The sequence below is a fragment of the Poeciliopsis prolifica genome, unplaced genomic scaffold (assembly GCF_027474105.1).
Source record: "Poeciliopsis prolifica strain line A6 unplaced genomic scaffold, Auburn_PproV2 SCAFFOLD003, whole genome shotgun sequence".
Lineage (NCBI taxonomy): Eukaryota > Metazoa > Chordata > Actinopteri > Cyprinodontiformes > Poeciliidae > Poeciliopsis > Poeciliopsis prolifica.
The window spans coordinates 3852733-3865380 of record NW_026562378.1 but is presented as its reverse complement, the minus strand read 5'-3'; the positions used below and the strand labels follow the sequence as shown (position 1 = coordinate 3865380).

Below are 12648 nucleotides of genomic sequence, written 5' to 3'. Positions count from 1 at the left end.
GCAAAACAAAAGCAAGGTTCTGATGAACCAATGAGAATTTTTTAAGGTCTAAATGATTCTGATTATTATCCATCCCAAACGGCAAACCCAAGGTCCTCTTCGTTGATTATTTTTTAAACACAAACCGACCATGAAGGGAAAAATGAACGGCACTTTTGTGCTGAATGAGACAGAAAACTACTGTTTTAAAAGATTGCCACCATTTGTGCCTCATATCAAATGACAACAACCTTTTATGAATTTATTATTATTATTTTTGTTTTAGAAAACTCAGAAAAGTACCTGAAAATTCTGACAAAAAGAAAACAAAAAAAAGTTGAAGTTTTCAGTTTTGATGCTTTTAACAAGAAAATATTTTTGGTTTCAGTATTTTATCAAAATATTATTGGTCAGATTTACCTACTATTATCATTGTTGTTATTATTGGGCCGCATCAATGACTCAAAGCAATCAAAATGATAAGTTTTTAATGAAAAGGGACGACTGTTACTCCACTGGGTTAGTTTTTCAGGAGTCATCCAGAACATGTGATGTCTGAGTGAGTTTTCCTTTACGGCCCTGCAGAGATATGCTGTGATTGATTTAACGAATGAGACACTGAGTGAGGGGGTTCTGAACTGACCAAAGGTTGAAGTCGACCTTTGTTTGAGGATTTGCTTTTTAAAAAATAATATGAAATCAAATACGAAGCAAGAGGCTCTTGAGTAGAAGGAAAAGGCAACGTTTGTATTTGTCGTCTAAGAAACGACCCGAATCCTTTGTTCAAATATCCGATATCGCGATGGATCAAATTAAAAGGTGCAACTCTTTTTGTTGTAAGAAAAATGTGACTTTGCTAAACCGCCTTGAGATTATTAATAATAACAATAACAATAATAAAAAAATCTTAACCAATTAAACTCTGCTGCCAGTCTTGGCCAGGATTTTCTTGCAAGAAGAAATGTTTCATCTCAGTGAGATTTTCCTGGTGTAATAAAAATTAATAAATAATAATAATAATAGTTTTTGCCTGTAAAGATAAGTTGAGTGGACAGGAGTAACACAGTTTCAATAAGACGCCTTTGGGGCCAAAATGCAGAAGCATTCAGTGACTAAACTCACGCAGCAGTTTCCAGTTTCCTGCAGCTTCGCTTCTCAGATTGGAAATGAAAGAAAACGAAAGAACTACAAGGTGAACTGACGAACTTGATCGTTCCAACAGCGGCTGGTTTTACATCAGGTTCAGACGAGAAGTGACCATGTGGAGGGACCTCTGCTGATTGTTGTGATTATTACAAAATAAAAGCACCTTTCGTCTTTAGCTTTCACTACTGCATCTAATTTCCACATTAAAAGCTGCACAAATGTCAAGTCTCAAAAGACTTGACGCCATTTGCTGTCTTTGCAGCTTGTGCACAAGTGTCTGTGCAGGGAGACAACTCGCGGTCAGGCTGCCGTGAATGAAGCTGATTTATGAGAGTCTGAAACAACAACCCGTCTGGAACTGAAAGCAAACCGTCATCACGCCCTCGATAAGCCTTGCTGTTTGCTCGTAACCTTTCATTTCAATCTTTTTGAGAAGACTTTTTTTTTTCCTCCCATTAAAAAAGCCAGAACAAAGTACTTCCTGTATCTCAGCCACAAGTAGATCAAACAAGCACTCGGGTTCACTATAGGATAAAGGCCTGCGTCCTCCTAAATAGATCCCCTTTGACAACCGCACCAAACACTGTTTGTTCATCCCCTCCCCCTTTTTTATTCTTTTCGCTAGTTATTTTAACGGAGGCCGCGCACACGGCGCGTAATCACAGGGAGCGGCGAGGAGGCGACGGACGGCGGCGGCCGCGAGAGGCAAGAGTGACAAAAGCCTCAAGCCAGCCGGAGCCGGAGGCCTTCTGAGAAACCTCACGAAGGAGTTATGACACAAGATGGACGCCACAAGATGACGCATCAGTGGGAGAGTGACACACCCGGTTCCAAGGAGGCCTCGCTAAACTTGACCAAAACACATGACTCCGCTTCCATATTCGACTGTAAGAGACGCCCACCGAAAGTCAGCGGGCCGAAAACAACAACAAAAAAAGAAAAAGAAACACGATTCACATTTCGTCGCTTTGAGAACGCGGGTCTTTTTTTGGCGGTCGCGCCGAGGTTGCGATTATAACGTGGCCCTTGTCAAAGTGCTTTCATTGTAAACATCTGAAAAACGTGTTTGCACCTCTTCGTTTGAGGCCCCAAAATAAATTCGAGCAATAATCGCACCATGAATTAAAAGGAGCTCAATGATTTCCATTTATACAGTTGTGAGAACGGTCTCGAAACAGCAATGTCATCGTTTCCTGCAATGTCTTCTGAGACAATGTACCGTCCATCAAAATGAGTTAAATAGTTGTATATTACCTTCAGTAAAAGCAACTGTTCCGTTAACTACTCTGCAGATCACCCGTCTACATGGTAATGGCCAAATCATGCTGCGGGAATGTAAGAGGCGGCTAAAGACCAGTGGTTGAGATGCTGCTTCACTTTCCAGCTACATGTGAAGCCAGAGCCACAGGCGTGTTCATGTGTCAAGATGGGCTCAGTCAAAGTCCAGACCCGATCTGGACCTGACAGTCGAGGTCCGTCCGCGCTCGTCGTCACACAATCTTACTGAGCCGGTGAAATTTTGCAACGAAGAATTTCCCTCTTCACATGTACCACAAAACACTTGGAGGTGAAATTGGAGTAAAAAGTGATTCATTGTACATGCAACGTCTTCAACATCTTCTCCATTGTCATTTTGAAAATCTTTTTGGAAACATTTGTAATCGTCTTTCCGCTTCACATGCATCCATGTCTCGGAACATTGAGCTGTTTGTTTTCTCTGCCTCACTGTTCCCGAAAAACCAGAGCGCGTTCCTCTCTCTCCTTCCCCCTTTTTTTTTTTTACTTTTCCTGGACGAAGGCATGTTACAGATACAAACTGTCTCAGGGGGAATTGGACTTTTCCAGCTTTCCAGGTTTCGCCAGATCACACATGCTGGTGACGGAGCCGGGGGGGCTGACCCTTAATCAGCCGAGCTTTGTCAACAACAACTGAGAGCCACAATTATCTGCCCTATAGATAGGTGGGCTGCGCTCCGGGATCCGGGGGCTGTGGAAAGGGAAGACGCTGTCAGATTGCAGTGGGGGTGGAGGGAGGAGAGAGACAGAGAGAGAGAGTCTGCCTTAACCTCTGTGGCTCGTGTTTCTACTGCGTACTAATGGACCCCTGTCATCATTATGGACAGAAACAGGAGGGCGCCTGCCAGCTGCATGACCCCCATAAAACAGGACAGGAAATCCTCACAGGCAATGAAAGGGAAAAGACTCTCTCTCTTCTCCTCTCTTCTTTTCTCTTCTCTTCTCTTCTCTTCTCTTCTCTTCTCTTCTCTTCTCTTCTTTCTCTTCTCTTCTCTTCTCTTCCCTTCTCTTATGACATCAGAGAGCATCGCTTGTCCCTGTAGAAGGAAGGAAAGCTGAAGGTGTTGATATTGTTGAAATGTATTTTGCTCCTTTCCCATCTATACGGCTTCTTGTCCTGAAGTCATTTTGTAGCTGATCTGGTGGTACGCTTTGAAGATTTTTTTTTTTTACCCGAGCTTTACCTTTATGGCTTGAATTGCTCCTTCAATTTTTATTCATTTACTTATTTTATGATGTCCTTTCCTCACAGACATTTTGTGAAGTGCAGCATCAAGTGCAATATGGCTTAATAGGTTTATTTTTGGTGTAGTGGATTCTTCAGCCATTTAGCCCAGAATTGATTTTACTTTGGCTAAAAACTCTCCTAGCGAGAGTTTTTGCTTTTCTTTGAAGACTGACACCATTTTTGGCCAAAACGCCTCTGGCCCACTGACGGTGGGGCAATCCCGTGCGTACGTACCACGCGGAGCATTATAGCGTCTGGAAATTGTAGTTGAAGGTGAACCAAACTTGCGAAGGTCTGCAACTATCTTCTTGGCTGACTCCTTTTGGTCTTTTCATGATGTCATATGAGGGTTTGTTTTAAAATACATCCACATTCAAATGTTTTGAATAAGTTTACAAAAAAAACAAAAACATGAAATTGACATTCAGGCTCTCTCAGATTTCTTAAAAGCATACTAATCTCAATGTGTGTAAAGGTACATTTTAAATAAAGTATTCTGGATCTCAGCAAATTGAGTTCATTTTGGTAATTGTACTTTTTAGCCTTAATACCAGAAAACTTTAACTAGATTTAATTGTTACCCCTGAATTTCAGTCTAATGTACCGCCTATAAATAACTGAATGGTTTATCACCACAATACATTAATGACCTGCTGGTGTTGTATCAACCTCCCAGTCCTCTCAGCTCTTCTGGTTCTGGGGATGCAGAGCAGAACCAGAACCAGAACCCAACATGGAGGAGCAGCATTCGGCTTCTTTGTACCACAAACCTGGAACAAACGTCCAGAAAACTGCGAAAACCTGGAACACCCGCTTCCTTTAAATGCAGACTAAAAACTCAGCTGTTTAGAGTTGCTTTTGAAACCTAATCATGAAACACTAATCAATAATCCGATGTGCAAAATGCAACGCTGTTGACTTTGCGGTGTTGTGCTTTTGTGACATGAAGCACTTTTGAAACGGTGCCTTTCTGGCTCCAGGTGCATGTTGAGGCTGTGGAGCAGTTGCTCTTCCACGCTGTATGTATAATTATTACATACAGTGGGTCGCCCTTTGCTCTGTTACTAAAGTCCAACAGCCTGTAATGGGACAGGACTTTGTCACACTGCTCTTTAGCAGCGTCCACTGAAACGTGACAGCCTGTTTATCAAGAGCTCCTTCCTATCAGATCCTCAGGAGTTTGTCCGCAGGAAAAAAACCCAAAAGAAAACACGTTGTCCCCAGGAAGTCAGGTTCCTTATTACAGCCAATAAAATAGTGAGCTTTATTGTAGTTTCGAGGCTACACATTAATCCACTTCGCTGAATCCTCCACAGCCCATCATGTGATTACTTTAGTCATTACCAGTAGTGCAGTCATAATTACTCTGTAGTCTGTCAGGGTATGGTGACAGGGGAAAATGTGGCATCATGATTTATGCAAAAGGGCCCAATTCCAGTCTCAACCAGAAAAGGAGATTAACCCCCCCACAAAAAAAAAAGTCACGATCACATGATTTTATATTAAAAAAAGAAACGCTGCACTCGCCTTGTTTCGTGAGCAAGCATGAAAGTGCACACGCGTGAAAGCTTAGGATTGCGAATGCATGTCCGAGTTCGCGTGTGTGCGTCTGCGTTGCGGGCATGTGTGTGTTGCGAGCCGCGTCCATGGAGACGTCTGTGTGCGTGTGTCGGCTGCATGATTCACAGTGTCACAACTGTGAGCAGAAAGGACTGGACATCCTGAGCGGAAACCACAGCGATCGAAGCTGCGTTTCCCTGCGACATCCCAACCTAACACTCTCACAAAGAGTCACTTGACTGGACCCGCATATAGGAAGTGAAAGAGGAAGCCCCACTCGTCCATCCTGTCCTCCAGCCCGGTCTCTTCTCTGCCGCTTCACGTGAAACGCGCTTGAAGGCCCGCCGCAGAGGGTGTGAGAGTCTTACGGTTGCAAAACAAGAGTGGAAGAACCGGCTGAGGCTGGAAACGGTTTGCTGCCGAGGGTCAAATGTCTGGTCAGTTGACTTTTAGCCACACAAAGAGAGAGGCAGAGAGAGTGAGGGGTCAGTGACTATCATTACTGTGAAAACAGAATGTGGGGATTTGAACATCAAATGGTAAATGGACTTATGTGGCCCTTCATCAAGTACAGAAGACCACAAACGCTTCACACTACAGTCAGTCATTCACTTGCTGACGGTGGCAAGATATCTCTGTGCTCTGACAGAGGCCAGACTGCCATGCGCTGGCGCCACCAGGGCCTCTGACCATCAACAGCAGGCAAGACGGGTGACATGCTGAACCCCAAGGACACAGCGGCAAACCGACTGAGTCGGGCAACCCATCGATTGCTGGGCAAACTCCTACCGCCATCGCCACCGTCATCGGTGACGGCTGCTCAGCTCATCACACAACTCTGATTTCAAGCAGAGTTAAGTTTTGCTCAAGGACACAATGACAGAGGTGGATGTAGTGGCGACTGAACCAGCAACTCCCAGAGTTCAAGACAAATTTCTGCCATCTACCATTTTTGATATAGACGGTCGTCAACATCAAATAAGTCATTTATGTGTGACAGTCAAGACCATTGAGCTACATGGGCTGTTTGATCCGAAACATTGATACTATATATATTATCTCAAAGTCAGTATTGGTATCGGATATTTTGTTTGGATTCCGTCTTGAAATTTCATTTTATTTTTGAATTGTGATTTCTAAACTCTAAAAAAAGATCTTGCTTTGAATTGTTCTGAAGACTCTTTTCACACTTTAAGAAGCAATACACACGAATCTGTTTTGTTTTTATGTTGTTTCTGTTTATCATGTAAAAATGTGACTCTAAACCAATGAAAATCTCTGCCAGATTGAGTTTTACAAAAATAATTCTAAGGGAAAAAAACCCTGCAAGATCACATCAAGGTCAAAAGTTTGATGATACATCAAACGTAAATGATAAGTATCGGTATCGGCGATGCTGGCCCTATCTAACTGGAATCGGATCGATACTGAAACAAGCTGTATCGCACAGCTCCAGTCCAAACCCCCAGTGTTGAGGGGGCTGATAACGCAGCCAGAGGGAGTGAGGGGTGGTTGGCTGTGGGGTTGTTTGGCCCGGCTTTAACCCTGGTGGCTCGTGGCCTCTGGCTGTGTTCATTGGTGTTAGTGTGTGCAGCCTGGCAGCCTGCATTCCTCTGCCTCTCCCCACACAATGGTGAGTATCTGCAGCATTCCTCTGTCTGTGTCCGCTGTCTGAGACGCGGCCGGGCCTCGGCGGACCGCTGGCACCACGCTCTGCTCAAAACTGAACTTTCCGGCCAGCACGCAAAAGTCGTGTGCGGCTGAAATCTAACACTGAATATCCCCCTAAACACACCGTCCGCAGTAAGAAACCTGAGCACTTTGCCATCATGCTGGGAGGATGCTGTTCTCTGTCATGGATATGGAAGCTGGTCAGAGTGCATTGGAAAATGTAGGTAAATGCAGGGCAGATATGGAAGAAAGCCACTTAGAGTCATGAGTCTGGTAAATGCATGCCTTAGAACGGCCCAGTCAAAGACTCGACCTAAACCTGGATGAGATTCCTTGTAAAGTCTCGAAGCACCGAAGTTACGTCGAACCAGAATGAACTTGAGCCATTTTGTTTCTGCTGTCGTGCAAAGCCGGTGAAGACATACCCTACAAGACCTGCAGTTGTAATGGAGGGGGCCGATTTCGAATGCTCACCACACTTTTCGCATTTTTTAACCTCAAAAAGGTTTTTAAAGCCACCTATGATCTCCTTCCACTTCACAATTACGTGCCAAAGTGTCTTGGTCAACTTCAACGGCGAAATCCCGGGAAGTTGGTGCTTAAGGGACTGAAATGCGTAAGAGTCGAAGGGGTTTGAACACTTTTGAGAACCACTGTCGTGTCGCCTTGTTTTGGTGCAGTTCTTTCCCCTCCTCTCTTTGTCTCGTCCCTCTCTGCAGAAGCATGTTTATCTCCCCTGTTCTCCAGTCGCCTTTCTCTTGTTCTGATGCCACGGCTGTGCAGACACCTATCCCTCCTGCTGACTCAGTAGCCAGCCTCAGGCACTGTGGGCTCGGGGTGTTGGTGGCAGCGAGGCTGGGAGGGAGGGATGGAGGGATGGAGAGAAGAGAGGAAGAGAGGGAGGGGAGAGCGAGGCTCCCACATCAGGTCCCAACAGCCTATCACGTGCGAGAGAAAAGAGCTGGCTAATCGTTTCTACAATGGCAAACTGTCACACAGCACCACAAAACCGCTCTGCTCGCCAACACTTCTACAGTATTATTCCACTGTTCCTTAGAAAGCCCCATGTGATGCATTCGAGTGCGCAAGCACCCGATGGGGAGGGAGTGTGGGGGAAACGGCGCTCAAAAAACCGCAGAAATACACCAAAGTATGTGATTTTGTGCAGAGGCTTGCAAATCAGTTTTGATTTTTCTCCACATTCCAAACGTGAAATCTGTCACTCTTAGGCACAATTGAACAGATTTGAAAAGCAATGATGTAATTCACAATCAACCGGACAAAATTCAGTTCACGGCCTGTCAGCAAACAGCTGCCTGAGTGGCTTTGCCGGCCATTAATAAGGTCTGAAAGAGGCAGCGGACTTCTATACGCAGGTTTATGAACTTTCCACTGGTCACGTCAAGATAAAGTTTCCTGGTGTGTTTTTTTTTTTTGCAACGTCACAGCGAGCAGACCTTTGCGGATCAGGCCGGTTTGTTTTTTTTTGTTTTTTTCTAGAAAAGTTGCTTATGCAGAGCTGCTTTCCGTCGAGCGGTGAGATGAGCGAAGCGCCGTCCGTGAGGGTCACGCGTGTTCCAGCAAATTCCTGTTAACTGAGCCACCTCGCTCCCGGCTGGGCTCTCGCTGACAGGAGAGGAGTTACAAAGTGTCCTGTGACGGCAAAAAAAAAACAAACCCAAAACAAAACAAAAAAAAAGAAAGAAAGAAAGAAAGCAGGAAAAAAAACACTCTGAGATTCTCATAAAGGAGGCTATAAACTCCCTTTTACAATGTGACCACTTATCAACCATTATCACTCTGGCCTTGGGACTATTACGGTCATCCAAATATTGTTGTAGTGTTGAACTGGGAATGATCTTCAGTCCGGAACTTTGCTGTTAAGTTTTCACACACACACACACGCACACACACACACACACACGTTAAAAAAAGAGAGAGAGAAAAACAACAAAACGACGTATGGAGAAAATTCCTCCAGAGCAGGGCCAGCTGCGCCGTGTGCTGCTTGTTTCTCTCTTCCTCTGGTGATGAATGCAGAGGTGATGTGTTTGTCTGAGGAAGAGAGTCGAGGGGAAGCCTGATTTCCACTCTGTTTTATCTGTGCCCTGCAGCCCCCCCTGCCCGATACCTTTCACAGGCCCCGGGGGTCCCACAGGAAGCAGCACTCCGCAGAGGGCAAAGGTCAGGCAATGACCGTTCACCGATGCACAACGCCAAGCGGGTCCGCCGAACCGCTTTGGCTCGAAAAATAAAAACTAAGAAGTGAGTCTCGGTGCAGGGGATTATTTTAAAGCGGCAGAACATTGAGGAAGCGACGTCTGCGCCTGCACACATCTGTTTCCTTTTCGTGTTTACGCGCGTCGTGCTGCTGCAAGCTCGTCTGTGCAGAATGGCTGTAACCTTCGCTTTCTTCTTCTTTGCTCTAGTCCAATTTGACATGATGAATATCACTGAGACAAAAGTGCTCGACGAGGTTCCCGTAAATGTGAAGCGTCATCTGGATCAATCGGCCAGAGCTTGAAAAGAACCGATCAGCCTCCCTCTTCGCCGGACGGCGGATGAAAACACTGGAAAATCAGATTTTCAGCCATGTTTGCTGAAGGCATCGGTGTTCAAACCTCCCCTACTTGCAGTCCATAAACACTATCGTCTTTAATTGAACCTTTAATAAAAAGATTAGAGGGGTAAAGATTTGATGCATGAATGGAGATAATCTTGTGACAACAACAACAAAAAAAAACTAAAATTAAATGGAACTGGCAGCTTTATTGCACCAAAACTAGAAACTCCCACCAGTTTTGGCCCATCGACGCATCAATGAAAAACATGCTCTTTGATTAACTGTACTGGGGTTTATTAAAATCAGCATAAATGAGAAATAATCTCGCAACTTATTCGTTTTTTATGCTATCAAAAAGGACTCCATTACATGTTTTTAAATGAGTATTAGTTCCTAGGGGAAAATAATCAATAACCAACATCTGAAACACTAAAAAAAAACTACATCCTGCATCATTTCTGCTCCATAAAACATCGGCTCGCAGCTTCTCTTTTCTTTCACGCACTTTTTGAGTGGGAATAAAACTTACTCGGTCGTGTTGTGGCAGCAATATCGGCAGATCGGACCTCAAAGGAAAACTGGACGTCGGTATCGGCAAAAAGAATAAAACAAACACCAAACAGTCGGTGCATCTCTGTGGCAAACTAATCTGACAAGGCGACAAAGATGAGGAAGAGTGTGAGGTGATGTTGCACGGTAGCGATGGTTAAGAGCAGGAAAATGATTTGTCTGCAGATAAGACTCAAAGTTAAACTGTCAGATTAGGTTTATTGATCCAAATAAATGAAAAAGACAAAAAAAAAAAAAACCCAAAACAAAACAACAAATAAAAAAAAACAGGTATTAGATGGAGAAAAAAACCCTACATATATATATTTTGCATAATTAGATATTTTTTGGAAGAAAGGCTGATACTGTCCAGCAGAATCCAATTCGCAGAGTATGACTTGTTTCAGTAATTCATTCTCTCCCACCCAAACAAACCCCCCTGAACCCCAACCCCCCAAAATAAAACAAGCAAAAACACAAACCATGATTTGAGCAATAAAAAGAAAAGCAGAGAGAGAGAGAGAAAAAAATCACCTCAATAAAAATGAACCATTAACTAAATGATTACATGGATGCTAATAAAAGCAAATCTGATTTCAAGTATTTCCTTTCAGACAAAATACAGATAAGCTATGGCAGTATAAAATAAAAACATCTCATACATGACCAGCATGCATGCATCACTGCAACCCCCCCCCCCCCCCCCATACCTCCCCCCCACTCATTCTCATTAGTTTGTGTTGTTTTAAACTATTATTTCAGTCACTGCGTCTCAATGATGAGGATGAATTCTGTTGCTGTTGTTGTTTTAAATGACTAACTCACATTAAATACTCTGGTGAGGAAGGGTTGTCGCTGGTGGAGCCGGTTTCGTGGAAGCAGTTCGCACCGGACAGCTTCTCGCATTTGAGTTTGTACGCGTCCCTCTCCCGGACCAGCCTGCTCAGTTCGTGCTTCAGCTGCTCCACCTGCGTCACCAGGCTCGTCTTCTCGTGCTCCAGGATGTGCTTCTGCTGCACGCGCTTGAAGCGGCACGACTGCGCGTAGCCCCGGTTCTTCAGGGTCCGGCGCTTCTGCTTCAGCCGCATCACCTCCTCCTTGCTCAGGCCCCGCAGTAGCCGGTTGAGCTCCCGGACGGACATGGAGACCAGCTGCTCGTCCGAGAAGTGCGTCTCCGCGTTGGACCGCCGGTCGTGGCGGCCGTGCGGCGGCTGGAGCTGGTGGTGGTGGTGGGCCCCGAGGACCTGCTGGGCCTCCGGCGACTCCGGGGACTCGCTCCCCATTTCGTCTTTCAGATAGGCGTCCGGGCAATGGCTGCCCGGGATGCCCTGCAGGTCGGGGTGACCCGGGAGGCCCGGGTAGTGCTGGACGGGGTCGCTCAGGTGGCCGTAGCCGTCGTAGTCCGGCTGGTAGGACTGCGGGTGGTGGCCGTGGGGCGCAGACGGGTGTCCCTGCTGCGTCGTGGCCCCTATTAGGGCCTCCATCGCGTCCTCGGGCGTCAGGCCGAAGGCTTGGGGGTACATCTGGTGAGGGTACCCGCCGTTGTTGTTGGGTATCCAGAACTGGTCGCTCCCGGGGTTGGTTCTCTGCTCGTTCGGGTTGACGTTTGGCGACGAGGGGACCGAGTTGCAAGGCGTGCTGCCCGGGGTGGAGGAGACGGAGTCCGGTCTCTGCAGCTGGCCGCACGGCCCGATGAAGGAGCGCTCAAGGCTCTGCATGGTCTCCTTCTTGACGCCGAACTTCATGAAGTCAAAGTCGTTGGCGAAATCCATGGGGAGTATTCTGCAGACCCCCCACACCACCACCACGACCACCACTCCAAGTCAGGATGTGATATGGAACAAGGGGGCCTCGTCACGCAGCTCCAAGCGTATTTCATGCAGTGAGGAGGAAAAAAAAGGAGGGGGGGGGGGACTTCACTTGCAAAAAAGAAAAAGGGAAAGTACCTCCAAACTTTAAAATCGATATTTTTTGAAAAAAGTTAAAAAAAAAAAAAAGTAAAAAAACAAAAACAAACAAACAACAAAAAAAACCAGTATCTCCCAAACCTAATGAGCGCTGCTTGCCCGGGTGGAGGAACCCCGGATCTGAGAGTTGTGAGGACTCCTGAACGCTGGACGCACCTCTGTGAGCTCAGGAGAAGCGCACTTTCTTCATAAAGCTGAACTGACACGAAGTCACGCCTTCCACACTTACACCTCCACGCTGCTCTCCAATGGAAACATGCTGAACTGGCTGATTTGCATAAAAGCTGTTCCGCGTCTCCCTCTCCTACAGTCCACGGGAGAAGCTTTTTTTTTTTTTAAACCGAACACCAGTATGTAAAGATCATTGTTCTACCTATTTTAATTGAGATTTTCTCCTGACTCATAGTGGTGTGTGCTGTCAGCCTGAATGTTTAGAGAGCAGAGGGGCATTTATCAATCCCTCACCACTGAATGAATCTGATCTAAATTGGGTCTGAAATACCATATTTTTTTTCACATAACGTATTTATTTATTTGGTTATTTATTTTTCATTAGATAAATAAATATATAAAAATAGACACAAAAAAGAGGACAGGGAGTCAGGTCATTGAAAACAACACTGGTTCATGTAGTCTTCCCGAGTTGTACTTTTGTGAATACTGACATCTTGTGGACAAAAGTTCACACT

General features: G+C 45.4%; 1 protein-coding gene across 1 annotated transcript; it reads right to left on the bottom strand.

Moving 5' to 3' along the window:
* Window positions 1-9735: 9735 nt before the first annotated feature.
* On the bottom strand, window positions 9736-12202 carry LOC129358483 (transcription factor MafB-like). Its single transcript, XM_055027569.1, has one exon. The coding sequence runs from the start codon at window positions 11762-11764 to the stop codon at window positions 10814-10816; it is 951 nt and encodes a 316-aa protein (XP_054883544.1). The 5' UTR covers window positions 11765-12202; the 3' UTR covers window positions 9736-10813.
* Window positions 12203-12648: the final 446 nt, after the last annotated feature.

Bases quoted from the DNA above. Each gene is read 5' to 3' on its own strand.
- LOC129358483 (XM_055027569.1), bottom strand. From the start codon at position 11,764: ATGGATTTCGCCAACGACTTTGACTTCATGAAGTTCGGCGTCAAGAAG.